Source organism: Spea bombifrons, chromosome 13 (assembly GCF_027358695.1).
Source record: "Spea bombifrons isolate aSpeBom1 chromosome 13, aSpeBom1.2.pri, whole genome shotgun sequence".
Classification (NCBI taxonomy): Eukaryota; Metazoa; Chordata; class Amphibia; order Anura; family Pelobatidae; genus Spea; species Spea bombifrons.
This window is the reverse complement of record NC_071099.1, coordinates 13,537,681-13,565,559: the sequence shown is the minus strand read 5'-3', so window position 1 is coordinate 13,565,559 and position 27,879 is coordinate 13,537,681. Positions and strand designations below refer to the sequence as shown.

The 27,879-nt window shown below is 46.6% G+C and overlaps 2 protein-coding genes across 2 annotated transcripts; one reads left to right on the top strand and one right to left on the bottom strand.

Annotated features, from left to right (window-relative positions):
* The first annotated feature begins 84 nt into the window (after window positions 1-84).
* Window positions 85-8,945, top strand: MAP3K3 (mitogen-activated protein kinase kinase kinase 3). Its single transcript, XM_053452994.1, has 16 exons — window positions 85-339; window positions 2,853-2,974; window positions 3,162-3,202; window positions 4,408-4,507; window positions 4,866-4,979; window positions 5,068-5,185; window positions 5,876-6,009; window positions 6,258-6,331; window positions 6,548-6,615; window positions 6,713-6,805; window positions 6,910-7,101; window positions 7,314-7,462; window positions 7,597-7,728; window positions 8,012-8,141; window positions 8,274-8,451; window positions 8,570-8,945. The coding sequence occupies exons 1-16, from the start codon at window positions 300-302 to the stop codon at window positions 8,796-8,798; spliced, it is 1,914 nt and encodes a 637-aa protein (XP_053308969.1). The 5' UTR covers window positions 85-299; the 3' UTR covers window positions 8,799-8,945.
* Window positions 8,946-13,435: 4,490 nt separating this feature from the next.
* On the bottom strand, window positions 13,436-25,959 carry LIMD2 (LIM domain containing 2). The gene is made up of 5 exons (XM_053453007.1): window positions 25,869-25,959; window positions 17,418-17,508; window positions 15,495-15,536; window positions 15,143-15,282; window positions 13,436-14,693 (listed from the first exon to the last, which is right to left on the bottom strand). The coding sequence occupies exons 2-5, from the start codon at window positions 17,457-17,459 to the stop codon at window positions 14,531-14,533; spliced, it is 387 nt and encodes a 128-aa protein (XP_053308982.1). The 5' UTR covers window positions 17,460-17,508; window positions 25,869-25,959; the 3' UTR covers window positions 13,436-14,530.
* Between the last annotated feature and the right edge of the window lie 1,920 nt (window positions 25,960-27,879).

Genomic DNA, 27,879 nt, shown 5'->3' with positions numbered 1-27,879 from the left:
TGCGTTCCACGCCGCTCCGCCTCACCCAATTGGTTAATGCTGATCCCGCCCCACAGTGATTGGCAGTTCGGTGGTCTTGTCAAACTTAGTGACCTGCGCTTGCGTGAGGCCTGGGAGCCCGGAGACCGAGGACACCCGGATATGAGGTGACCCGGAGCCGCCCGCGGGCTTGTGAGGGGACATCCCGTGAATACAAGGCGGCAGTAAACATTAAGGGCCAGCTGGCTGGAGACATTGCCGGAAGGGGCAGTATAGCTGGAGCCCTGGGACCCCCCAGAGGAGGCCTCAGGGGCCGCTTCATGGATAAAGCCCTAGGCGCAGACCCCTGCATCGAGATGGGTGAGTGTTGTAGGTGCGGGCTGGCATTTCAGGCCCCTAATGTGTGACTGTGGCAGTGCTTGTACCGGGGGGCTGTTATTGTGGCAGTGCTTCTTCTGGGGGGAACTGTTATTGTGGCAGTGCCTCTGCCGGGGGGTGGCAGTGGCCTCTTTACCTGCTGCGATGCTCTGCAGTGTGTCTGCTGTCCCCTGTATAGCCGACATCTGTGTGTTATCCCGCAGATGGGTCTATTGCTGCTGTCCTTTGAAGTCTCTTGTGATGCTCTGCTGTCTGCGCTCGTCGCACCGTCTGCGCTCGTCGCACCGCCTGCGCTGTCACTTGTACCCTTCGTGCCTTTTGGGTTTGTTCACCAAAGGGGGACTTGATAAGAGAAGTTGAAGCATCTCCCTGAACTCGCTATCCATTGTGAAGGGCCAACACTGGCAGCTCAGTATAATGTATAATTCAATGGGTGAGGAGACTTTTGAGACATCACCCTGATTTAACTATACATCATACAGGGCCAGCCAAGCGCTTCCTGCCGCGGTATCTCACTTGAGTCGGCCCCGAGTAAGGCATAGAGAACTCAACAAGCTGAAACACACCGCTCCTTTTAGTGAATAGACCCCTTTCTGGTCGGCAGTCACAGCGCTCGCCCCCCAACCATCTCATTAGAGATTTCCTGGTGCCGAGTCCCATCTTTCCGGGGCTGCGGTCCCACTGGCGGGACGACCTGCCTCTTAACACTAGTCAGAGCTGTACAGGTGGTTGGATGTGTGTGACGTCATGTGTGTGACGTGTGATGTCATGTGTGTGACGTGTGATGTCATGTGTGTGACGTGTGATGTCATGTGTGTGACGTGTGATGTCATGTGTGTGACGTGTGATGTCATGTGTCTCCAAATCAGCCTATGGAAAATAAATGTATTGCTAAGTGTTATTGTCTGGAGGCTTGGAACGTTTGGAAAGTGGTCTTGTTGTCATAGCAACTGATGGAAGGGTCCTACTGATTGGGCCATTTAATAGGTCGCTAGCCAATTAAATAGAAAAAAGTGTATCAAAATAATTGTTTTATTTTGTGATTATACGGGCCGTCCATGTGATTATTCCACGGCAGGATTATTCGGGCCGTCCGTGCCGGGGCCGTTGTCTCTGTGATTTGCTGGTGTCATTTCCTTCCCCTGTTCGCAGTGACTTTTACAATACATTATGTCGCAGCTGCTGGGAAGTTGTGCGATTTAAGTGCCTTCTAACTTTTAACCCCGAGCTCGTGAAGTTACAGCGTCTACGTTTAAAAAGACCCCACTTTTATCTAGAGTAAAACTACACAAAAACCGCCTCCTCGGCCCCACAATACTTTTAGAAACTTCTTTGAGCTACTGAGCATCATAAATTTTTTTTTATTTATATATATATATTATTTTTTTTTTTTTTGTATAAAACATGGCATTAAAAATCTATTTTTTTTTTTATTATTATATCCTCTATACTCTATGTATTCGGTGGTCTTAGTATGTCCGTTATAGTTTTCTCAGACCCTGTTGGTGCTTTATATACACACCACTGTTCAAAGTTTGGGGTCATGTAGAAATTTCATTGTTTTTGAAAGAAAAGCGGATTTTCCCCATTAAAATAACATGAAATTGATCAGAAATTCGGCACAGACGGGGTTAATGTAAATTACTTTTGTAGCTGGAAACGGCCGGATTTTAGTGGAGTATCTTCATCTTTATCACTCCTGTGTGCCAATGGCCCTTTATCACTCCCATCACTCCCATCACTCCCGTGTTCCAACGGCCCTTTATCACTCCCATCAGTCCTGTGTTTCAATGGCACGTTGTTCGCTGATCCAAGTTTAAGTTTAAAAGGATAATTGATGGTTAGAAACCCTTTTGTAATTATGTTACAGCCAGAAAGTGACACCAAACTTCTGAACGGTAGCGTATGTGCATGTAGTAAAAATATATAAATGGTAATATTACATAAAATAAAAACATAATATAATAATAATTCAATATTGAAAGTAATAAAGCGTGACATAAGTGTGATGTTATGAGGGGTATGAACTAAATCTAGGGGTTTTAAGGACGCTTTGGAAACTTTAACCCGTTGACTTCGTCACCACTGGCCAACTCCGTGGAGCTTCTGTGGTATGAAGGCTTGACTTGGCCCTGCCTAATGTATAGTTAATGTGCAAAGGTGTCTCAGAAGGCATCTCACCAATTTAGTTCAAATAGCAGATAATCCGGACGCTGGTGCGTATCCAGAACCGACTACGGGATGGCAGGCAAAGGAGCAAGTTTGGTTTTGGGCACTTTCTGTTTTTTTTTGGTGGTCCGTTTCTTTTTGGCCAGTAAATATTTTGCTTGGCTCAGAGGCCTCCTCTATTGTTCCTGGCTAGGTCTGGAATGGTTATGGAAACAGGAGTCACCGGCTCCAGAAGTGTTTGCTGGATATGGAGGCTGTCTGAGTTCTGTGGTTTTCTTACTTTTCTTATCCTAAACTGATATCCTCTGATCTTTGGTCCTCCTCAGATGAACAGGAAGCCTTGAAGTCCATTATGAAGGACCTGGTGGCCCTCCAGATGGGGAGACGACATCGGACGCCGGGGATCGACGGGGTGAAGACGAAGGCCAGCAACCTGCCCAATAAACAGGTGAGGGGTCCTGTCCTGGTCAGTGTACCTAATCTAATCATTTGGTAGGAAGAACGGAAAGGAATTCGGAAACCTAAACCCTCTAACTTATACTTCTAGGTTCTACCCAGACTTTACGGGACCGTTATAATAAAACGCTGGTTCATCATATAACTAATCGTTGTTCTTTTTTCTCGTGTTTCCCCAGAACGATGTCAGGATAAAGTTTGAACACAATGGGGAGAGGAGGTGAGTAGAGGTTCACCTGATCGCTTAAGCATTCGTTGGCGTCACAATTTAGGGGCTTGTTCTCTAAATGCTGCATTTGCTGCTGGGCCGGGTTTCCTGGCTGCTGCTTCAGCTCAGCAATTTTATCTATTCCTGGAGATGAAACAAACGCCACCGAGATGACTGTCCGCCATGGAGCTCGATAGAACTCTTTGTGAATTCACCAATGGCCAAGGTGGCCTTGGCAGCATGTAGGTGCGTGAGCTTCGCTGCCAATTTCTGCCATGCGGCTGCCGCCATGTTTAAAGTGATTACCCACGAGAGAGTCTAAATATTCAGTAAAAAGGCCCTGTAACTTCCCGTTCTTTGTAATATTGCCTAATGTTTCAGGTCCTTGAACTTTGGCTACCGGCCTCCCTGCTCATTATACTGTTATGGCGCTATCTGCATGGATTGTATTTTATACTTCGCTGCTGCATGTTACGTTATTATGGAGTATCGAAGGAGCGAACCTATATCGCCTTCTAATGAATGGCCTGATTGTGAACTGCCCCACCTCTCCCTCCCGTCTATGACCCGAGTTTCCCCCCTGCTCTTACGGATATTGAGCTTGCAGACAGGAGCCGAGAAGTGGCCTGGCGGTTACTCAGAGGCTGCCAGCTCTCGCCACAAATATGTAATTCGGCCGGCGACCGAGCTGGGAGGATTTGCAGAGATTGGGAAGCTTTCATGGATTCCTTCAGACCCGGTTTCCGCTTCCAGAGCTCTCCTTTCCGTGGGCAACGAGGTGCAGCTAAAAGTTGATGATAGCTCTTGGTCCACCTCGGATGGTGCTGAACGTGCCAGGAGTTTCATCAGAGGTTCCCTCTATTCACAGGGAAATGTTACAGTAAACTAATTCATTCGCATTCATCACATTCATCCACAGTTTTTTTAAATGAAATCTTGTATTTTGAACGATACGCCGACTTTTCACATCTTTACACTGGCTGCTATCGTAACATTATATGGGGTTGTCATAAATATTTTATTGCTAAAATGATGATCTCATGAAAATTAAACCTCCTAATGTCTCGCGGGGTTGAGTGGATGTTTTTCGTTGGGGCCACCCGGTTTCTGCTAATTAAGGTCTCATTAATCATCTGGATTATAAAGGTGCCTTTGTGGTTGCAGTGTGTTAGCTTTTTTTATTCGTATTTATTATATTTATATTTATTCTCTCGCAGGATTCTCCAGTTTACCCGACCTGTGAAGTATGAAGATGTCGAGCAGAAAGTGAAGAGCGTGTTTGGACAGCCGCTTGACCTCCATTACATGAACAACGAGGTGGGTCGCAAGTCTTGCCACACAGCCTCGTATCCTCCGTGCCATCGTGGGAATAAAATTGCGTCTAAAACATAAATGCCCCCCCCAACAAACAAACAAAAGGATGGCTGTTTACAATAGCTGGGGTGGGAAAGATTGACCACAACTACCCCAGTCAACAAAAGTTAAGCTTAAAGCTCCATCTTAACCTGTTTACTTTGGAGAAGATGTTACGGATATCTTATATTATTATTATTATTATTATTATTATCTTTTATTTATATAGCGCAGATGGTAAAGTTTAAGGTAATTTAGGAAGGGATGATGCCTCCAAATCAGCCAATGTTCATTTTTCTCCCTTCGTTTTTTTTTCTTGCAGCTCTCCATCCCTCTCCGAAGTCAAGATGACATTGACAAAGCCGTGGACCTCTTGGACCGGAGTTCTAGCATGAAAAGCCTTCGCATCTTGTTGCTTTCTCACGACCGCAACCACGTGAGTATATTCCCGGGGTGCTTGGAGTAGATTTCTGGATCTGTGACGCACGAGGGAGTTTTCCAGTCACGTCTCTCCTCCCGTTTAGACTCCGGCGCCCCATTCGGGCCTCCAGAAACAAGTGCGGATCAAGGCCTCGCAGTCCGTGGGAGACATCAACACGGCGTATCACCCTGCCGAGTCGCGCAGCCGCCACCTCTCAGTCAGTAAGTAATAAGGGCGCATCTTCTGCTCTAGAAACCAGAAAATGCGAACCTGTTGACCGAGTACATAGACATTGTTACCACGTGCTGTAACTGCCTTCTCCACGAGCTGTTTGTCCACCCAAGACGACAGCATGAGGCAAGTTGGGCTTCTTGCTGGGTTCCACCTGAGTTCCGTTGCAGACCTGTGCGCACCTTGGGTCATGGTTGAGGTTGTGTCGAGGGAAGGTGGTTCACCTGCTACCAAGGAAAGGATGTGTTCTGTGGTTTGTAGACAGGGTGTGTGCCGCGAGCGAGGGACGCTTCTCGCAGGAAGAGGGCGACTCTATGAGCTTCGTCTGCCTGCAGCTCACACCCTCGTCGTTACAATTTAATCAGAACGTCCGCCTTGGATAGTTTCATACAGTTTAATTAAATTTGTAGATCATTTCTTGATTCCAAGGGGCATTCTCACCATCGTTACGCATATATATATATATATATTGTCTGTTTAGGAATATTGTCTTTTTCTAAAGAATTGATCCACATCGTTTATTTATCGGGTAAGCGTTTTGTTGGCTGTGCTGCAAGCGGTATATCATTGGTTCAGTGGGGTGTCTGAGGAGGAGACGTCACCCGTATTTCTCACGATTGCCTGCAACAGCCGCCTGCGTGATTGCTGATAAAGGATGCTCTTTGTTGCTCGATTCGCAGGTTGCCAGAACACCGGCCGCAGCTCGCCGCCTCCTGGCTACGTGCCGGAGAGGATGCAGAGGATGCCGCGGCAGGGCTCCTACACCAGCATCAACAGCGAGGGCGAGTTCATACCGGAAACCAGCGAGCAGTGCGTGAGTGTCACTACGCTGAGGGTGTACTCGCCCTGCGGAGAACTTACTCGGGGGCTCTGGTGCATTATGGGAAACTTGTCCCTTCACAGAGTCTGTTCCACATCGAGTAGAATCTGTACTGGGGATGGTGGTTTTCTTCCACAGTGCTTCTTTTTTTTTTTTTCTTTCCTACCTTTTTATTGTTTTTTCTGTTTCTCTCTCCTGTCCATTTTATATATTTTTTTTTTTCTGGTGTCTTCTCCACTCAGATGCTAGACCCCCTGAGTAGTACAGAGAATTCTGTGTCCGGCAGCTGTCAATCACTGGACCGATCAGAAGACAGGTAAATATTCAGTATTCATGCATCCTTCTTAATTTACGTATCCTTGGTAATTTTATGATCTGTATTGCCATGGTTACAGTAATAGTATAATAAGTATTATTATTATTATTATTATTATTATGAAGTTATATGAGGTTATGGGTTTCAAGTATATATAAACAATTATTCTTTCCGTGGTATGTGTAGTAAATCTATCCCTTTTACATTTCCTACCAGCCCGTGCTTCAGGAAGTCGCGCATGTCAAGAGCACAGAGTTATCCAGACAATAGACAGGACTACTTGGGTGCGTGGAAACATTATTCATTTTGGTTTATGTGCTTCGTAGTTCTTGATCCAGAACCTTACCCCCTCTCACGATCGTCCTGTTCTCTTCTACCCAGACTGTGAGAATCAGTTCTACGACAGAGCGGGGAAAGGGGGTACTTACCCTCGAAGATACCACGTGTCTGTCCACCACAAGGATTATAACGACGGTACGTTCTATCCGATGGTATTGCCTCATAATCGCCCGTGCCACTGACCGTGATCTGTATAATTAATATAGTAATAATAAATATCTAACTGTCCCCTATGGCAGGCCGCAGAACCTTTCCGCGGATCCGTCGCCCTCAAGGGAATCTCTTCACTCTTGTGCCCTCCAGCCGTTCCCTGAGTAGCAACGGGGAGAACATGGGGTTAACCGTGCAGTATCTGGAAACCCGAACCCGCCTGCGCAGCGCCGACAGCGAGAACACGCTGAGCGTCCAGGAGAGGAACGTACCCACAAAGTGTAAGACATTGGTGGACAGGGCGTGTTACGGGACCCCTTTGCTCCCTATACTCCCCCCTCACTATAAAATGAGTTTTAAGGAAGCAGATTTACCAAAGTGGCAAAAATACTGCTTTCGAAAACGGAAAAACCTGACATTATTTCAAACATATAATTTTTGATTTTGATGAGCTCGGTCTCGTCTCTGACTCTTCTCCCTTCTTTCTCTTCAGCTCCCAGCGCCCCGATTAATTGGCGTCGGGGAAAGCTGCTGGGTCAGGGGGCGTTCGGGCGAGTTTATCTGTGTTACGACGTGGATGTGGGACGGGAGCTGGCAGCGAAGCAGGTCCAGTATGACCCAGACAGTCCGGAAACGAGCAAGGTTATTAGCACTCCTCAGATTGACCCCTTATTTCCATCGATGTGAGATAAGGGGGGTAATGTGAATTTCTGGGTTCCGCGTGGGGTGTCCTATTTTGGACCAAGATTCTCAATGCCGCTTGTCCGCCCCTACAGGAGGTGAGTGCTTTGGAGTGTGAGATCCAGCTCCTAAAGAACTTGCATCACGAAAGGATTGTGCAATACTACGGATGTCTACGAGACAAAGGGGAGAAGACGCTGACCATCTTCATGGAGTACATGCCAGGGGTGAGGTTTGGCATGGGAGAGGAGCGCATGAGTTTAAATGTGCGCCTGGTCTAATGACGTACCAGGGATACTGAACACGTAAAGCCAGGGCTCATGGTACTTCTAGGCCAGACTTAAAGGTCATGTTATGGGGAGGACACAAATCCATGCCATTGAGCAGAAGACTTTATAGCAAACATACGATCACAAGCATGTAATTACCCACCTCGAACAAAAAATGTCACACAAGGGGGAATTCTTTTGGTTTTTTTTGTTTGATTATCCTTTTCTTGGTCTGTCTCAGGGCTCGGTGAAAGACCAGCTGAAAGCTTATGGAGCCCTAACGGAGAACGTAACCAGGAGATACACCCGGCAGATCCTGGAGGGAGTCTCCTACCTGCACAGCAACATGATCGTGCACAGGGACATCAAAGGTAACTTCGCCAGCATGCGCGGGTTTTCCACATGTGCCCGTAGTATTCACAAATCTCCGACATCGTTACCTGGCATTTCAAGGTTGCAAGTTGTTCTGTCGGTGTTGACGTTGCAATCGGTTCACATCTTAGGGGCCAACATCCTGCGCGACTCTGCAGGCAACGTCAAGTTGGGAGACTTCGGGGCCAGCAAGCGGCTCCAGACCATATGCATGTCGGGCACCGGAATCCGCTCCGTGACCGGGACACCGTACTGGATGAGTCCGGAGGTGATCAGTGGAGAAGGCTACGGAAGAAAAGCAGACGTCTGGTATGTTTACGTTACAAACGTGTAGGACCACTAACGATGCTGCAACCATGGGCATTGGTAGTCGTTGCCCCCTCCCCCACCTGCCACCCCTTTAACTCACATGTGCCTCCTCTTACAGGAGCCTGGGCTGCACCGTGGTGGAAATGCTAACGGAGAAGCCTCCTTGGGCTGAGTATGAGGCCATGGCAGCCATTTTTAAAATTGCCACCCAGCCAACCAATCCCCAACTGCCCCCAAACACATCCGAGCAATGCCGGGACTTTATAAAGCGGATACTGGTAGATGCCCGGCAGAGACCGTCGGCCGAAGAACTCCTCCGTCATCCCTTCGCTCAGCTGACATATTAAATGTCAAACCTTTCCGCCCCCCCTCGGCATTATGCTCGTGCGTATCGCTAGGGGGTAGCGGATGTCCACTGACGACGCGCGAGACTGCAAGCAGCGGATGCGACAATCATTCCCAACGTGCTGCGTACAGAGCAGGGTCCGTGAGCCGGCGGCCTGGGATTCAGTGTTAATGCATCAGAGCTAATGAGTTATTTATACGGAGGATTACTTTTTGACTTTGCGTATGAAGAAGAGACCATACTTAGCGTCGGAAAGAAATCTGGAAATCGGCAGATAAGTCAGAAAGATGGTCCTCCCCTTCCAAGACAAGTGCCTTAGTACCTTTACAGAAACACACGCTGGAGAGGGATACGTAACCCTTATGTTTAGCGTCTATGCCGCAGAACCCATTCATCAAAGCGGTTAACCCCTTCATGACAAAGGCCGTACATGTACGGGCTCACGTTACATTGTCTTTAATGGGTTTTAGGGCAACCCGTTGTGCGAGATTAGGGGTTCCTGACCAAAGCTCTCCGTTACCTCCATGTGGACCAGAAGGACTTCAAGGATCGCGGTGTTTATGCAGGCGTGCTGCTCCCATCTGCGCATGCTGGGGGTTAAGCCAAAGTGTGCCTTAGGGGGTTAACCAGGCATATGCTGTTCGATGATCTTTTTGTACAGAGAATGTACATAGCGATCAAAAAAGTGTTTTATATATCCGTGGATAGGATAAGGTTAATACTTGACATTCTTTTATGAGACCAAAGCGACGTTTCCACTGCTCAGCGGGGACAGCTGTCCGGTAAAGTGCCGTTTATCAGACTGGGGCCGAAGATGAGACGTAAATCAGTGTTATTGATGACGTGTGTTTTATGTACACGCAATCTTTTTATATCGTATTACTGATAGGAAAAGCCGCCTCTCTTCGCCCGTCTTCTGCCAATACTACTGCCGCAAAGTGTCAGGGCTCGGGCCGGGCGCAGCTACCGCCAGCACCGTGGAATGTGTATAAATACCGCTACCGGCGCAGTGCGAAAAGTGGCCTTATCGCCATGGAAACAAGAGGAATACTCCAGCCGGGATGGCTGTTCAAACTCCGCACCGGGAAATGTTTATTTTCTACCTAAGGCCCTTAGTCTTCTGAAAGTACCATTTTTTTTATCTACACAGAATCATAATGTACTCCTTTGTCACCCATTGGGGGCGACTTTTTTCCAGCCCCCTTCTATGTCGTAGCCAGTACTGATGCCTGCCGATGTCTATCCGTCTCATTAACGTGGGATCTTTTCTTATATATTCTGAAATGATATCCAAGAGCCGAGTCTTGTGTTCAGGATAGCCTTATGCCATCATTAATTCCTCTCCTGGATTAAATTCTACCGCTTCTGCTGGGAGGCTGTTCTGCTTATCTATAACACACCAAGTCATCCTTTCCACGGAGCAAATTAAGGAGGATCGGCATCTCTGTTCGGCTTCCGGCTGCGCTCTAATGTATAGATCTGTCGTGACTCCCGATTCTGCGCTCTTTAGGACCCGTATCTGAGGTTTCCGAGCTGCTCATTTATCATCATATGGAAGATTATCCAGAAATACCCCAAAACTCCAGATCAATGAAATCCCAACAGGAGTTTGTTTCAGTGTTTTTTCGATGTCACCAACAGCCCCCCCGCTCCCTAAAAGTCCTTCTCTATCACCGGGCATTGTGTAACGCTGGCTTCGTACCTTCTTGATCCTCCATCCCATGCCTTCTCTCGGGTTTGCGGACTATCTCCGTTTTCCGACAAATTTTACCGATGCTGAAAATTCTATTGAACCGGAAAGTGTGACCGGCTGTTACTGTATATTCCGTATTTGCTGGATTATAAAACAAACACCCCCCCCAAGTTTTGGATCTTATTGGAGGATTAAAAAAGGAAAGGCCTGACAAAAAAAATATCAGAACCAGTTTTTGCCATAAAATATTGTTTAATCAGTCAGCGGCTCAGAGACGGGTTGTGCATCTTTAGGAACAACGTGTCCCGTGATTCTCAAGCTAACCGTAAGGCGCCCTGAGGATCGTGGGATATGTAGTCCATAGAGATTTGCCCCTACATGAACCAACAACTTGTGAAGAGGAGCACAGACTGATAGGCAGGGCTGCGGAAGAGTCCCGAAGAGACGAACTTGATTATAAGACAAAGTGGTCTTATAATCAAGTAAATACGGTAATGCTAGAACTAGGGAATGCTTTTATTAAACGCAGAGAAATAAAAGCAGCTGGCGCCGCGTGGTTGGAAGGGGTTAAAGATGCCGGATCTCGTGAGATAGGTTCCCTTTAACAGAATGTGTTTTGTACTCCGACGCGGAGGATTCCTTCATACTGTAGGAGCGATGACCTGACCCATTGTGTACCTGCGCGGCCCACCGGGGAATGTAGAGACCCTGTATTGTTATACAGTACAGCATATCGAAGCTTTGAGGGAACATAGCACTGCCAGCACGTTGCTTTATGGCTGGGGAGGAATTAGATGGCATTGCGCCCGTTAAGTGGATACGCATTTTTCCGTTCCTTCGTTTGAGAGTAACTCGTGCCAAATAAAATATCCAATTTACTGTATAAAGCTCTATAAATATATATAAATATATATATATATACTGACTTAGGGCTTGCAGTGCAGAGCCCTTGCATTGTATTCTGTTTTTATTTTGTTTTTATTTACAATAAATGGTCATTTATATTAACCCCTCCGAGTCCGTCTGATTTGTGGGAGAAATTATCTCGTTTCTGATAAAATGGGATCCCGCGCTGGGTATCATTTATCGCGGGTTAATGTTACTTCGTGTTCTATTATATCATTCAGATTAATATTGTGTCGGACCCTTTCTGACCCATCCGGGCTCGGACTCCACCAGTCCTAATACACAGACACCGGGACACGCACCTCTCACCCCTCCTAATACACAGACACCGGGACACGCACCCCTCACCCCTCCTAATACACAGACACCGGGACACGGACCTCTCACCCCTCCTAATACACAGACACCGGGACACGCACCCCTCACCCCTCCTAATACACAGACACCGGGACACGGACCTCTCACCCCTCCTAATACACAGACACCGGGACACGCACCCCTCACCCCTCCTAATACACAGACACCGGGACACGCACCCCTCACCCCTCCTAATACACAGACACCGGGACACGGACCTCTCACCCCTCCTAATACACAGATACCAGGACACGCACCTCTCACCCCTCCTAATACACAGACACCAGGACACGCACCTCTCACCCCTCCTAATACACAGACACCGGGACACGGACCTCTCACCCCTCCTAATACACAGACACCGGGACACGTATTTCGGAGCAGACCAATAAATAATACGGCAGACTACGTGGACATAAAACAAAACAGCAAAACCTTTAATGTAATTTACCCTGTATCACTGAACAGCCACACACTACAATTATCCTTGCAGGGATTAAACGTGTTCGGGGAGAGCCCTGATAACATACAGCCCAAGGCGTGCGGCCACGGAGGCGCAAAGATCTGGATAAGGCAGAGAAAGGCAAAACCAGGATGCATGTTATATACGCCGGACCCTGAGGTTCATCAAACAGCAAAGATGGGATCAGTGAATGGAGAGTGTGCTTTAACCGAACACTAGAGGGCGGTGTTTACTTATTGTTACTCATACTACTCCTAGCCCTGCCAGCACTACTCATTGGTTGTTAGATTTCGAGCCATGTACCTTTATAGAGCATAGTAGTGTCTTGTAGTCTCGATCGGTATAAGTGCCATTTTTTTTTATTAAATTGTTCCTGTTTGGTCTCAAAACCCCCCCTTGGTGCTGTATGCAGTGATCCCTCTATGGTTATTATCTATACAGCACAATTCTGGTGCAGATGATCAAAAATGGTCGTATCATCAAACCAACCGTTTGAAGCAGTGCGTCAGAATGACTCCTGATAAATAATTCCCTAGGGGTTGAGTAGATGGCCAGTAGTCTTCTATATAGCAGAACTACTGCCTTTAATTCGGAGCAGGCGCTACTAGAGAGAGGTCTTCTGGGGGCAACGGAGGAAAACAAAGAACTTTGAAAATAGGCACTTATACAGAGCGGAAGTGCGTGACACTACATAATGGGGTTCATACACTGTAAAGGGGGTTCGCAGAAGAGTTGCAGTTTCATTTTTCCATAACGAAGGGTTTCTACTCCAAGAATATTTTGGATGGCACTGATTTATATCAGCGGAAGTTCTTCAATGTCTCCTTATTGATTGAACTATACATTCTGCAGGGCCAGCTCAATCCTCCTGGCAGAGAAACCAGCCAGCGGTAGCCCTTTATAATGCATAGTGAATAGAACCACAACCCTCCTGCTAAAGAGTTCCTCTTGTTGAGGAACGCTGCTCGTGATGCGGGACTTCTGAGTCTGATCTCCAGTCCAGCTGACCTCTTACAGTGATTGCTATGAACATTTTGAGAATTGAATTCCCTACCTTCACAATCACTGGTGTGACGGACACCCTTTTTTTCTGGACATTAGATCCTTTTGTGGTTCCTTAATCCTACTGGTGTCCAACCTTGTTTTCTAAAAGGAGACTAAAACCAGACTTCATTGTATCAGCAAAAAGGCACAAAACAGAACAATGGGTCCTAGAATGTTTCTTTTTTTTCATTTAATTTTACAATCAGAGCACATGTATGTGTATTAGTATGGTAAGAACAGTCTGTAAACAAACCCCCGTCCCCAGTGCACAGCGTACAAGAAATTCTCCTACCGCCGTCGGGGCTTTGAGTCCCGACGGACAGCAGGAGCAAGGAATGTCTCGGCTTCCCCTTCGCGCAAGGCGAGAGGGAAAAGTAAGGTTATTTAGTGGGGGAACTGGCTGGAGAGAGGTGGAAGATATCCCTCTGGAGATCCTGAACTTCAAAAGTCGGCAGCGACTGTTGTGAGATAATTGCAATGTCAAAAAAGAATCTGGTGATGATGTGTGAAGGTCCTATGGCAGCCCTGGGTATTTTTAGCAATTTCAATAACTTTGACCCGCATGTCCAGAGGGACCACAAGGTCTTTTGAGGCTTTCTTGAACTTGGTGGTCACCCAACTTGTGATAATTGGAACTTTTTCCTCTATAACCTCCAGAACATGACTTATTTGTCTTCTAGAAGGTTACCAAGGTCCCGATATGATTAAAGGTAAGTTCATCGTGTAAAGGTTCTATCTGCCATATATTCCCTGACTGTAAATATTGTGCATTCCGTAGACATCTTCCAATATCTCGCCAGCCCATCCCGTGTGCAACAACAAAGAATTTTGTGATCACTGTTCCCCTCAAACATCCCTGTGTGATCATCCAGCCCTGATATTTGTGCCAAATGCCATCCAAAATCATCCAGATTGCCCCCCCCCACACCGCTCCCCCAACTTCAACCATCCCAAACAAGATACCAATTACAACCATAATTCAAGGAAACGCATTTCTCTCCCTGAACTGGGATTGGCTGCGGCCCTGATGGTCACGCGATCTATATGTCCTGTCGAGGAATAAGTGGCATCTGATTCATTGAAATGAGTTGAAAGATGCCCCCTCCAGCCAGGGAAGGGTTTAACTGCACCAGCTAGATCCTATAGAAAGTGCCTTCACGTGCACCAAAATATGCACTCAGCTGAGGCACATAAAGCAAACCCTCCCTACCCTTGGTGCAATAAGGGTAGGGGGGGCAAAACCCCTGGTGTATGTGTGTTGAGTGGCCTCTCAGGGGGCATTGTCCCCAGAGGCAGACTGCTCTTTATGGGTCCACAGATCTTTGTGAGGTCGCCGGCCAAAACCTTCGTCGTAATTCCCTTTGCTCTTGAAGAGTTGTTGGAAATGAGGTTTGCAGTAAAACTCCCCGTGGAGGGCGGCGTACGTACCCAGGCTGTAAGAAACATTGAGAAAGCGGTCAGAATGGTAGGAATCCGGTCAAAAGGAAGGTCAGACGATCTTATTTTTATTAAGCACAAAAAAAAATAACACCTGCCGTAAAGCAAACTTCACGGTGAGGCTTAGGAGCAGTGGGTGGGTCCTAAATGTCATGTGATCATCAACAATGGTGAGCTCCAGGTCAATTTGTATAACAAATCATTGCTTTCTTGACGCAAAGCAGCAGTTAAAGCATAATTTGTTGTTTTTTTCTCTTAAAGCTTTAAAACAAAATCTCAAGAATCCACAAAAAACGATATAGACCCTGTCTGAGTAATGAACCCATCAATACCCACCTACCACAATACCTACGGTTGTCACTCAGACTGGACCTTAAGGTTTGGACCCGAGAGGGCTGGCATTAAGTGGAACGCCAGTTCCCAATGACCCATGGTTGGTACTCACTTTAGTTTGGTGCTGCAGTGCTTACAGCAGAAGCAGCTACTGTGGAAGATGTGCTTATCGGCCACCAGCCTCTCCATGGGGTAAACGGTCTTCTGACAGTTGGAACAGAGCTCTCTCACGGGGGGCTTGACACTGAAAGACTGTTGGGCACAAAGAGACATAAGGGGGTCATGTAGAAAGGTGTTGCTGGAGGAAAAAAATGGGGAAAACAAAGGGGATTGATGATCCGCAGAAGAAAAAATGCAAAATGAGCCATAAAACATGGCGCACGTCTAGCACGTGATGGTTTCCAGCATTGCTATCTAATTGACGGGGGGGGCAGAATTCTGGAACACAGAGTTTATTATCATACCTTTGACCTTTGGACATTTCCCGACGGACTGCATCCCGAATCCTAAATCACAAACAAGTAAGAGAGGAAGCGTGGTTAGATAGGACACACAATGCTCTCGTCCGGCCATCCTGTCCCCCGCAGATAAAACACTGCTGAGAATCTCGACAAAGGATGCAAATCTAGCGTTTTAGGGGTTTTTTTTTTACTGTAAAATCTCAGATCCTTTGTAAACATCTGGTAGTTTTCAAATAACTTCTACAAGGTGCGGCCGCACGCAATGACGCTTTTCTAGAAAGACCTGGTTTCTGGATATGCTGCTCAGTAATGGCTTTATTTTGAATTGGAATGGGGACAATCTGGGCAAAAACCTGAGAACCAGAGATCTCCTTAGAATGAATTTTCAGACCCACCCCCCCTATAAAACTGATCAGTTGTCCTCAGTTCATACGTTCAGCGGTTGGCTAATAGTCCACCTCTATGGTTGTACCCTTAGTCAATCCTCCAAAGTACTGGTGGAACCAAGATGCCTACAAAGGGTGTATTCAGAGCTTTGGAGGCATTCGGATTCATCAGCCTCCCTAAACGAAGCTGTTTTGGAGCATTTATATAAATGTGGAAATGTTTTCACATACATGTTTTTACAACGGCCTACGGTTTGTGTGTAAAGAAGGTACAGGATGTGGTTTTCATAACGTGCCTTCCTTTAACCGAGGTGAACTTCTCACTTCGGATGGGACATAACTGAATGTACTATAAACTCCTTATCTTCAATGGGGGGGGGAGTCAACTTCCTGTCTTAAAGAACCCTTCATCTTATGTTACAGGAAGTTGCCCCCTCCCCACCCCCCACGGCTTCTGAACATAAAATGTAATTTCCATAAACATCTAAAAATTTGTATAAATGTAAAAGTCCTTTGTTTTGTTTTTTTTCCGAACGGATAAAACGCGGCTTACTTTAGCGACCAGTTCCCTTTTAACCCTTTATGTGTCAGGGGGGGCATACCCAGAAACTTTCGAAATGAGCTGGAATATTAACCCTTTAGCGGCCCACCGTGAAGATTCTATATGGGGGCTCGCCAAACGTGTTACCCGAATGGCTCTAATAGCGGTCGTCATGGATACGCTTAATTGAGTCGCCTGCGTGGGTCAAAGTACCCGAAGCTCGGGAGTCTTTGGTGGGTATCTGCTGAATTTTGGCTCTGTTTTGTGTAGTTATTCATCATTATTATCCCAGCAGCCACCCAGGAATCCGAATATCTATACCTTTTTAGATTGTCTACTCCCCTTTCTGTAGATTGTTTTTGCTCCCCATAAAAAACTGTAAAAAAGGGTGTTTTTATCGTTTTAATATTACAAAATAATATGATTTCTCCTTTCTTTATTACGGATATATATATATTTCCATTCCAATTCTGATCTCAGATCCTCGGATCTCTTTAAGAAGGTTCCGGAATGGCGTTTTAGGCCCACGCGTCCTTCACATTCTAAATAAGAATAACAATTATTGGTAACAGGCGTTCCTTCTGAGGTAAGATGGCAGATATCCGCCGGTGAGACTTGCGTAACCTTCGCCCGCGTCAATCTACCCGCAAACTTCCCCTTTTCTGTGCCTGCCCAAATATCGCAAAGTATTTGCCCCTTCTGGTTTTTCGTTAACTCTTTCAGTCCTCTACGACTCATTCTAAAAGGAGAGACGGAAAGCAGAATAGGTTGGAAACGATTAATTGTTGCCAACGGACGTCTGCTGCATGGAAAGTCCCGTCCTGAGCTTTCTACGTCTTCTACGTTTTATCCGGGTTCCCAGTTTATAAAGTTAAATAATGGTTGGTGATAACGTTAACGGGGAAAAGCTCTGATTAAAAGTCCTTCCCTTGGTTGAAAAACCAACACGAGAGGCGGTGAGCCCCTGGTTTCGTCGGGAAGAGATAAAATGGTACTCACGTGGCCCGTGGCGGCTGGGCCGGGGATTTTGGCCTGGAACATGTTGCGCCGTTTCTGTACCCGGGACTGATCAGGGTGAGCAACTTCTCATCTAAAGACACGAAGAGAGCGGAGCGGTCACAGAGCGTCGGGAAAACGTACCAATAAAAGGATATTATAATCAGTGTAAATTCAAGTACGAAGGTCACGGCTGATTGGCTTATCGGTGGTCTGGCTCCTCCCACTAGACATGATATTTCTCGTCTGACTCCTCTCTAGTTACGCGGCTCTCAATCTCCCAACTCCTCTCTAGATACGCGGCTCTCTACCCCCCAACTCCTCTCTAGATACACCGCCATCTATCTCCAACTCCTCTCTCGATACGCAGCTCTCTATCCCCCCCCAACTCCTCTCTAGATACGGGACTATCTATCCCCCCCAACTCCTCTCTAGATACACCGCTATCTATCCCCCCCAACTCCTCTCTAGATACACCGCCATCTATCTCCAACTCCTCTCTCGATACGCGGCTCTCTATCCCCCCCCAACTCCTCTCTAGATACACCGCTATCTATCCCCCCCAACTCCTCTCTAGATCCGCGGCTCTCTATCCCCCCCCAACTCCTCTCTAGATACGCGACTATCCATCCCCCCCAACTCCTCTCTAGATACGCGGCTCTCTATCCCCCCCAACTGCTCTCTAGATACGCGACTATCTACCCCCCAACTCCTCTCTAGATACGCGACTATCTATCCCCCCCAACTCCTCTCTAGATACGCGGCTCTCTATCCCCCCCCAACTCCTCTCTAGATACGCGACTATCTATCCCCCCCAACTCCTCTCTAGATATGCGGCTCTCTATCCGCCAACTCCTCTTTTCTGGAATTCTCAGTCTTTTAGCCAGCAGTGGATCCTTCCAAGTACCCCGAAGTACATGTCATGTAGTCTGCTTCCTACCAAAATACAGTCTTTCTAAGAAATTATGGGTATTTAAGTCCCCCCCAGGCCCTCTCATATGTACCCTGCGGGGCACAAAACCTGCATAGAATCTCTGTCTGTGGTTAAGTGGATGCCCAGGCATGTTGGGATTTGGATTCTAACTACTGCTGGAAGCTGGAGCCGTTGCTTCACATTCTGTCTCCGCAACCTGACCTTGGAGAGTTTCCCCCGCAGATATCTTCAGTGTTTGGGACGGAGCGACTGATTCTTACTGGAAGAAAATCTGAAAGCCTTAAAAGCTGGGAGGTGCCTGCGGCTTTAGGGCACAGAGGGGTTAACGTGACGTGGCTAAGTACTGAGCACTGCACCTACCCCAGCACCGTACCTACCCCAGCTACAAGCACCGAACCTACCCCAGCACTGAGCACCACATCTACCCCAGCACCGAGCACCGCATCTACCCCAGCACCAAGCACTGCACCTACCCCAGCACTGCACCTACCCCAGCAACGAGCACCACATCTACCCCAGCACCGAGCACCACATCTACCCCAGCACTGCACCTACCCCAGCAACGAGTATCCCCCCCCCACATAGAGGCTCCTCAGAGCAGCGGGGGAGATCAGAGGATCTGCACAACCCCTGAACCCCATCACAAAAAAATTAGGAGTGTCTTATGAGAAACAAGACTTTTGGGAGGTATTCTTCTATCACTTTGCATCTGCTCTGCTCCCTTTATACAACCTCCGCTATTTTCAAGACTACGCGTGATGATGCAACATCGCACAGCGCCAATTAGAAACAACACGTTAATTAAAGGGTTCGTCAAACTAATTAACTGCGTGCGCTCCCCTGACACCCCCCTCCATCTACACGCTTACAGAAGTCCTCAGATCAGCAAGAATAGTTTATTTACCCCGTTTAATTTCTAAAGCCGTTTCTATACACATTTTTGGGGCTTTTAGGGCCGTAGAACCCTGCGATACCCTCATGCCAAGAGGGGCATCAGGGGTTTGCGGCCCATATAGGGACTGGCCCCTTCTAAACAGGGACTCTTGGTAGTTATCTACATCTGCAAATTATTACAGCATCTTGTCAGCGCTCGGCTATTTTTGCATCGGTTTACAGATCGTTTGTCTTGTTCTTGCTGATAATCAGATTAAAATAACCCCAAATGATGGAGCAGCGAGGCGCAGGCGGGACTCACGCAGCCTCCCCCTCTCTGTCCTCGATATTAATAGAACAGATAAGGGGGTTTGATATGGACCCGGCGTCTCACGGTAACACGGACCACGGCGGCAAGAAGAGAGATCGCTGAGAAATGCAAGATAAAAAGGAAGAGCAGGAGACGAGAGCAGATAATGGTGTAAAGATGAAGGTTATGGTATGAAGGACATAAAGGGGACCTGCCAGAGTCACAGCGATCAGTGTGACAGCGATCAGCATCACATTGATCAGCATCACAGCGATCAGCATCATAGCGATCAGCATCATAGCGATCAGCGTGACAGTGATCAGCGTGACAGCGATCAGCATCATAGCGATCAGCATCACAGCGATCAGTGAGACAGCGATCAGTAAGACAGCGATCAGCATCACATTGATCAGTGATCAGCATCACAGCAATCAGCATCATAGTGATCAGTGTGAAAGCGATCAGCATCACAGTGATCAGAGTGACAGAGATCAGCATCATAGCGATCAGTGTGACAGTGATTAGTGTCACAGACATCAGCGTGACAGCAATCAGCATCACAGAGATCAGCATCACAGCGATCAGCACCATTAACTTCATTTATTAAGGCGACCCATCGCTTGCACTTTTTTGTTTGTCAATCATTGTGGTGACATTTGCTTTAAAAGTATAGGATTATGCTAGCGCCGGGACATATGTGGCAAAAGTTGGCAGAGCCAGTATTATCTAGAAGCTCTCTTCCCCGTCTTTTCTCTCTCACTGTTCCAAAGGCTTCCTGAGCCAATCAGCAGCAACTATAAGGAAGATATAAGTTTATGGGGAGGAATAACCATGCAAAGCCCGAGAACAGGACATAAGATGACTGCTCCCATGAGATGCACTTAAGGCTTGATTCTAGCACAGATACTGGATTTTCATCTGAAAATAATAGTTTTTTGGTTTATTAATGTATTCAGTATGGCAGATCTGCATTGGCATGTTACTCCTATAGCTCCCAGCCGGCACTGTTACGGTTACAGGATGTACTTTGTAAATATGTAATTTCTCCGACTCCCTGCCTCTAAGAGACACTTAGTTTGCATCGCAGCTCCCAGGGGGGCAGAAAGGATGCAGAAGAATCAGACATAAAAGCCCTTCCTGGAAAATGATACGCGGGTTAGAATTTGCATGCTTAAACACGCACATGTAGCCTACAACTCTCAACATTCTCAGCCATGGGCGTTTTTACTGTATTTCTTTTCTCTTAATAGGGTTATCCTACTCATGTGGCCTACAACTCTCAACATCCTCAGCCAGCGTCTGTGTTTCCTTGTGCAGATCTCTTCTGTTAACAGGATTTTCCTGCTTGATCCTCCTCCATCTGCCCCTCGTCTTTTCTTTGTCTCTGATCCTGTTTGTCCTCCTGGCTCGTCCTGCGTCTGTCTCGCGCTGTTGCTGTCCGTCTCTCCAGTCCACCCGCCATACTTTCTCCTTTTCCTCTTTTATGTCCTCCTTCTATTGTTCTTGTCTGTGCTTCGCGTCCGCCGTGTATCGTCCATACTCTTCCATGCCGGTCTGGGTTGTGGATCCCCCTTCTGCTTCTTGTCTGTATTTTCTCGTTCTGTCCTCGGTCACCGGTGTTATTCTTGCTTCGCTCTGTCTCTGTCTGTGCCGTATGTTCCCTCCGTCACTTGTTCTCGTTCTGTCCGCTCTCTTCGGTATTTTTTTTGCTTCACTCTGTCTGTCTGTGCCGTATGTTCCCTCCATCACTTGTTCTCGTTCTGTCCTCCCTCGCCGGTGTTATTCTTGCTTCGCTCTGTCTCTGTCTGTCTGTGCCGTATGTTTCCTCCATCACTTGTTCTCGTTCTGTCCTCTCTCGCCGGTGTTATTCTTGCTTCACTCTATCTGTCTGTGCAGTATGTTCCCTCCATCACTTGTTCTCGTTCTGTCCTCTTTCGCCGATGTTATTCTTGCTTCGCTCTGTTTCTGTCTGTCTGTGCTGTATATGTTTCCTCTATCACTTGTTCTCGTTCTGTCCTCTCTCGCCGGTGTTATTCTTGCTTCGCTCTGTCTCTGTCTGTGCCGTATGTTCCCTCCGTCACTTGTTCTCGTTCTGTCCTCTCTCGCCGGTGTTATTCTTGCTTCGCTCTTTCTCTTGTCTGTTTGGTCCCGAACCTGTCTGTGTTATTTTGGTGCCCTTCCTTTTCTCATGCCGTATCCGCTATACCCCCTTCTTGTTTGTATTGTCCTGCGCTGCGTTAGTTTTTTTCCGTCCTCCTCTACTATCTTTGTGGTCGGTCTGCACTACCCTTCTCACTGTGTCTGGCAACCCTCAGGGTTTTTGCCCCAATCTCAGGGTGAAGGGGCAGATTCTCAGGGTCACACAGGCTGCCTCCTTCCTATTCTCCCCGGCTGTAACCATTTATAACACTTCCAGTTGGTGCTTTTGCTCCATCCCATGTTGATAACCCTGCTTGAATACAGGTGACTCAATTGAGTGTATCTTGTAAGTAAAGGTTTACATGACTGCCAATATTAGAGCCATTTGGGTTTAAATAATGACAAGTCAATGTTTTAATGAGGGCCGGTATTAGAGTCATTTGGGTAACACATGTGGCGAGTCGCTGCATAGACTCTTTACGATGAGCTATTAAAGGGTTAATATTTCCAGATTCTCAGGGGCCGCTCATTAATAAAGTTCTCAGGGATGCCGATCACCCCTCGAAGTTGTCGATATTGTGTGATGTCCTTCTGGGTTGCTCTACCTTCTCCACATCCATCATATATTTTCTCATACTCCCTTTCAGTTTGTATTGTTGTATAGTTGTTGTATAGTTGTAAATAGTTGTATATTGTTGTGTATTGTTGTATAGTTGCTGTATATTGTTGTATAGTTGTATAGTTGCTGTATATAGTTGTATGTTGTTTTATAGTTGTATATACTTGTATATGTATAGTTGTATATTGTTATATAGTTGTAGATTGTTGTATATAGTTGTATAGTTATATATTGTATAATTGTTGTATATAGTGTATATTGTATATTGTTGTATAATTGCTGTATATTGTTTTATAGTTGTATATACTTGTATATGTATAGTTGTATATTGTTATATAGTTGTAGATTGTTGTATATTGTTATATAATTGTTGTATATTGTTGTATCGTTTTTATATAGTTGTATAGTTATATATTGTTGTATAATTGTTGTATATAGTTGTATAGTTGTATATTGTTATATAATTGTTGTAGATTGTTGTATTTTTTTTATATAGTTGTATAGTTATATATTGTTGTATAGCTGTATATTGTTATATAATTGTTGTAGATTATTGTATATTTTTTATATAGTTGTATAGTTATATATTGTTGTATAATTGTTGTATATAGTTGTATAGTTGTATATAGTTGTATATTGTATATAGTTATATATTGTTATATAATTGTTGTAGATTGTTGTATATTTGTTTTTATATAGTTGTATAGTTATATATTGTTGTATATAGTTGTATATTGTTATATAATTGTTGTAGATTGTTGTATATTTTTTTATATATAGTTGTATAGTTATATATTGTTTTATATTGTTCCGGTTCCAAAAACATTCTCAAAGTTTAAGAAAAAGGCAAGGAAAAAATGTGTGGCTTTTTGCTGGTGTCGATGGACAGAAGATAAGAGACCCTGCAGGCGAATCTTGTTCACGCAAGCAAGGGGCGGAAAAAATCCACTAAATACCCACCAGAAAGTGCTCCGTTCCCAGTCTTTACCTGCATTTCCTCTGCAATAAACGCTACACAGAAATAAAGCAAACTTTACGGGGGATCTCGCAGCCAGCGCCCCCATTCCTCCAATCACATTCAAAATATTGTCGCAGTTTTTGCCCCCCCCCGATATAAAGTAATATGTTCAGAGCTCGCTCTGAGCCCAATCTACTAGACAAACACCCTGACTCCTTATAATACTGCCTGTGGGAAACAATAGAATGGCTCAGTCTTAATCCCCAGGTGGACCCTCTGACTAATGAAAGTCTATGGAGGGACCTTTCAGGGATATATGATCCCTGAGAGGTCCCTTTATATTTACACGGTCTTCCTTTAGCTTGGGGGGAGGGGATTCTGTATGCATTTGCCCCATTTGAGTCTTTACCTGCACGGATTATTTACAGTGTACTGTCCCTTTAAGAGAATATACAGGGCTGCATTTAAATCTATGTTTCTTATTACTGCCCCCTTGCAGGGCAGATCCGGTGCCCCACATGTGTTTCCATGACGGGATGCGTGTCCGTGGATCTGCACATCTGTTTCTAGAAATGAGTATTCTGGCAGGAATGTGCGGAATCGGCCGGTCCGTGTATCACGCCGGCTCATCCACGTCCTCGGTCGGCGTCAGAGCGAGCGCTCCGAGCCCCTCACTAACAGATCGGCCTCCAAAACGGAGCTTTTCTCCGAATTCCCTGCTCCAGAAATGAGTCATCCGTTCGGAATCTGTTACTCGGGTTTCTGGCACTCAATGGGTTACTTTTTATTGGCCCCAAGCGGCCCTTAACATACAGAAGAGCACCTGGACACCAAGATAGAGTTTCCAGTTACTGGCCTCCCGGGTCTAGCGGTTAATATTCCACCCTGGCCGTACATACAGATCTACACACTTACACTAACACACGAACAGTAACACACTTACACTAACACACACTCACACGTACACTAAAACACTAACACACACACTCACACTAACACAGTTACACTAACACACACTAAAACACTAACACGCACACTAACACACTTACACTAAAACACTAACACACTTACACTAACACACAAACTAACACTGACACTAACACACTTAAACTAGCCAGCATGTTCTGTGTTCCTGTATCTTTGCCTATGGGCCCCGTGTTGCGTCTGGGTCATTGTGCCGTTATGTATCTAATTTACTGTTTGTCTCCAATCATTATTTACAGATTCAACCAATCTGTAAACATTCAAAACAATAAACATATTGTTTGTTGCAATATTTTAGTTCTGGAGCCCCCCCCCGAGCCTATGAACAGACCTGACCCCTGAAACATAGAATCTGCCAGCAGATCGGCCCCATTCGGCCCCCGTCTAGTCACTCGTTTCTCCTGCTGTAAAGACTCAAACCTTAATCAGTCGTTGGTCTCGTCTTAGATTCAGGAGCTGTATGTCTATCCCATGCATGTTTTATACCCTCACTGTATTACCCTCTACCACTTCTGCTGGGAGGCTGTTCCAGTTATCTACCACCCTCTCAGTAAAGTAAAACTTCCTTCCATTCCATCGAAGCCTCTGACCCTCTAGTTTTAGATTATGGCACACAGCGATCTGGGCTAAAGGCTGGGGACTAACGGCCCATGAAAAGGCTTCTAGAAGCCACTGTCGCCTATCGGCACCTTCGCCCGACCCAAACCGGGCCTCGAGTCCCTGGACCGGCAAAATACGAACCAAATACAGAAAATAAATCTAAGACTCAGAACGCCCCTCCAAACATGCGCAGCGTCCCCTAATACCCCCAGAACAACTTCTGCAAAACAACACCACACATCCCCGGAAATAGAGAAAAGTCCCTCCAGCTCCATACAAGCACATCACCCATTATTATTCACCCGCCCTGACCCTGTCAATGGGTCTCATACCTGTCTGTCTTAAAAAAGCACAAAAGTCTCCCTTGTAACAGTTTGTAAAATGCATACCAAAGACTACATTCAGGAGCCGTATGTCTACCCCACGCATGTTTAAATTCCCTCACTGTATTACCCTCTACTACTTTTACTGGGAGGCTGTTCCACTTATCTACCACCCTCTCAGTAAAGTAAATCTATGACTATTTTAGTACGACCTGAAGGCTGGGGCGAGCTTTATTCCCATTCTGGCTCTGACGTAAATATCTATATATATATCTATATGATGTATGTCTGGGTACAGCACTGCGCATGTTGCTGGGGCTGTCAGTGATCTCTGCTGCAGCGCATTGCTCTGTATAATAGCACGCCGCTCCGCACATTACCCCAAGCTGCAGGGATTAATAGATTTCTGCCCGAGCGGGGTTATTACTGCTCTGCGAGGCGCGGGGATACCCTGCGTGTTATCACACAGCTCTGCGGGGTATGAGATATGTCTCTGTTATCATATGGCTCTGCGAGGCGCGGGGGTACCCTGCGTGTTATCACACAGCTCTGCGGGGTATGAGATATGTCTCTGTTATCATATGGCTCTGCATGATATGGCATTTATTCTATAGGACGCAGCACTTCTCTGCTCTCGCATGGCTCTGCGGGATGCTCTGCAGCGCTGGCGGTTTGGGGGTGCCGGGCTGTAATTTGGGGGTCCCCTCCACTCACCTCATTCCTGGCCACCCTTTCTCTTCCTCCGCTGCCTTCTCTGTGTCTCTCCCCTCCAGGTCCTTTGTGTGGTTGACTGTTTCATGCAAAAGCCCTCCCCTCCCCCTCTTCCTCTCCTCCCTTGTTCTCTCTCTCCCTCCATCCACCTCCCTCCCCCATTGCCTTTTTTTCTCGGTACATCCTTCTCCTCCCATTGCATCTTTTTCTCCTCCTCCTCCTCTTGATGCTGCCCTTACCCCCCCCTCCAGACCCTTATGCCCTCTCTCCCCGCCCGCCTGTGTTTATTGCCCCCCCCCCGCTGCTTCTGTTTGTTTGTTTGTTTTTTACTCCATCCTCTCTTGCTTCACATTTTCTTCACATCATTATATCTTCCCCTCCTCCCCTCCCAAGCTCCGTGCCCTCCTCTATCAAACTCTCCCTTCTTCATCTCTCCTTCCTCAGCCACCATAACCTCCGTGTCTCGCCTCCCCCCATACAAGCTTCTCATATCACCCACATCCAGACATATCTTCTCTCTACAAAGCTGACAATCAGGGGCAACATAATAAATAAAGCAAGGTTTTACTTAAAGAGTAGTGGATGCATGGAATAGACGTAACTAGCTCCTTAAAGGTACAGGACGCATAAATTAAGAGCCACACTGGGTCAAGGGAAATACGGCCCAATATGTCTGGGTTGCTTTTGTACAAATAGCTCCTCAAGGCATTAAATGGTTAAGTTTCAAAGAACGGCCGATCTTAGATGTTTGGGGGATTTAAGGGTTAAAATGTGACTATCCCTTTAATTGCCCCCCCGGCGCCTACGCTTCCATTATAGGAATTCTGTCCTTATAGACGCTTCCATTTACATCCACAATGTCTGGCAGGTGTCTGCACAGAAGGACCACACAAAAAAAAGCCTTGGTTGTCATGGCGATGAGGAGGATGCTCCAGTCACAGGGAGTCAGTTACCATGGAGACAGAAAGGAAGTCCTATAAACCCAGGTGTAGGGGGAGAGGAAGGTAAACAGAAGGGAAAGAGGGGTCAAAACGAGGATTTGGGTAAAAGAGGAGGAAAACTTGCCCCGTCGTAACACGAAATAACACAATGACACGGACAACCGGGCCGGACCCACCTCTATTCCTGTAGGCATACTCAAGGGGTTAATGGAAATTTGTGGGGGAGGAGTAGGGGTTTTTTAAACAGAGAATATTGCATGATATGAAAGAGCAGAGGGACAGGGGATACCGTGCACTCCTCTGCACCCCACTGCACTCCTCTGCACCCCTCTGCACTCCTCTGCACCCCTCTGCACCCCTCTGCACTCCTCGGCACCCCTCTGCACTCCTCTGCACTCCTCTGCACCCCTCTGCACTCCTCTGCACCCCTCTGCACCCCTCTGCACCCCTCTGCACTCCTCTGCAGTCCACTGCACTATTTTGCACTCCACCACACTATTCTGCACCCCTCTGCACTCCTCCCCGCCTATGTTTTCCCTGCTTAGTGGTGAGATATGTTCCGCTATGACTCTTGGCGGGAACTTGTTAACCCTTTGGTTCCCGTGCGGCCGCTGTCCAGGTCAGGCTGAATCACCAATGTGCGGATAGATTATCTCAGCATAAAGTTATGCGAATAAACAGGATTTTCGAAGAATAAACGTTGGGCTTTTTGTATTATTTTTTACGTCTACTTGGTGGGAATCAGAAAGAGCCTTATGTGCCGAGGATTATAATGCTTCGGCACGCGGAGGCTCACGGCACGAGTATCACAGCATCATGGGAGCAACTAGGGGAGGACCCGCAACTTCTGGCCCAGGGACCAAGTTCAGCCAAGTGGCCCCTCATCCTGACCCCTAACACACTAACATACACACTAACTAACACATACATATACTCAAACCACACTAACACACACACTCTCACATACACTCACTCTAACACACATGCGCTCACTCAAACATACATACACTCAGGCTAACACACTCTCACATACACTCACTCTAACGTACATACACTCACGCTAACACACTCTC

Bases quoted from the DNA above. Each gene is read 5' to 3' on its own strand.
- LIMD2 (XM_053453007.1), bottom strand. From the start codon at position 17,459: ATGTTCCAGGCCAAAATCCCCGGCCCAGCCGCCACGGGCCAC. The intron at 15,537-17,417 runs GTGAGTACCATT...TTTGTGATTTAG, and splicing joins GCCCAGCCGCCACGGGCCAC to GATTCGGGATGCAGTCCGTC. The intron at 15,283-15,494 runs GTATGATAATAA...TGTGCCCAACAG, and splicing joins GAAATGTCCAAAGGTCAAAG to TCTTTCAGTGTCAAGCCCCC.
- MAP3K3 (XM_053452994.1), top strand. From the start codon at position 300: ATGGATAAAGCCCTAGGCGCAGACCCCTGCATCGAGATGG. The intron at 2,975-3,161 runs GTGAGGGGTCCT...GTGTTTCCCCAG, and splicing joins GCAACCTGCCCAATAAACAG to AACGATGTCAGGATAAAGTT. The intron at 8,452-8,569 runs GTATGTTTACGT...CTCCTCTTACAG, and splicing joins GGAAGAAAAGCAGACGTCTG to GAGCCTGGGCTGCACCGTGG.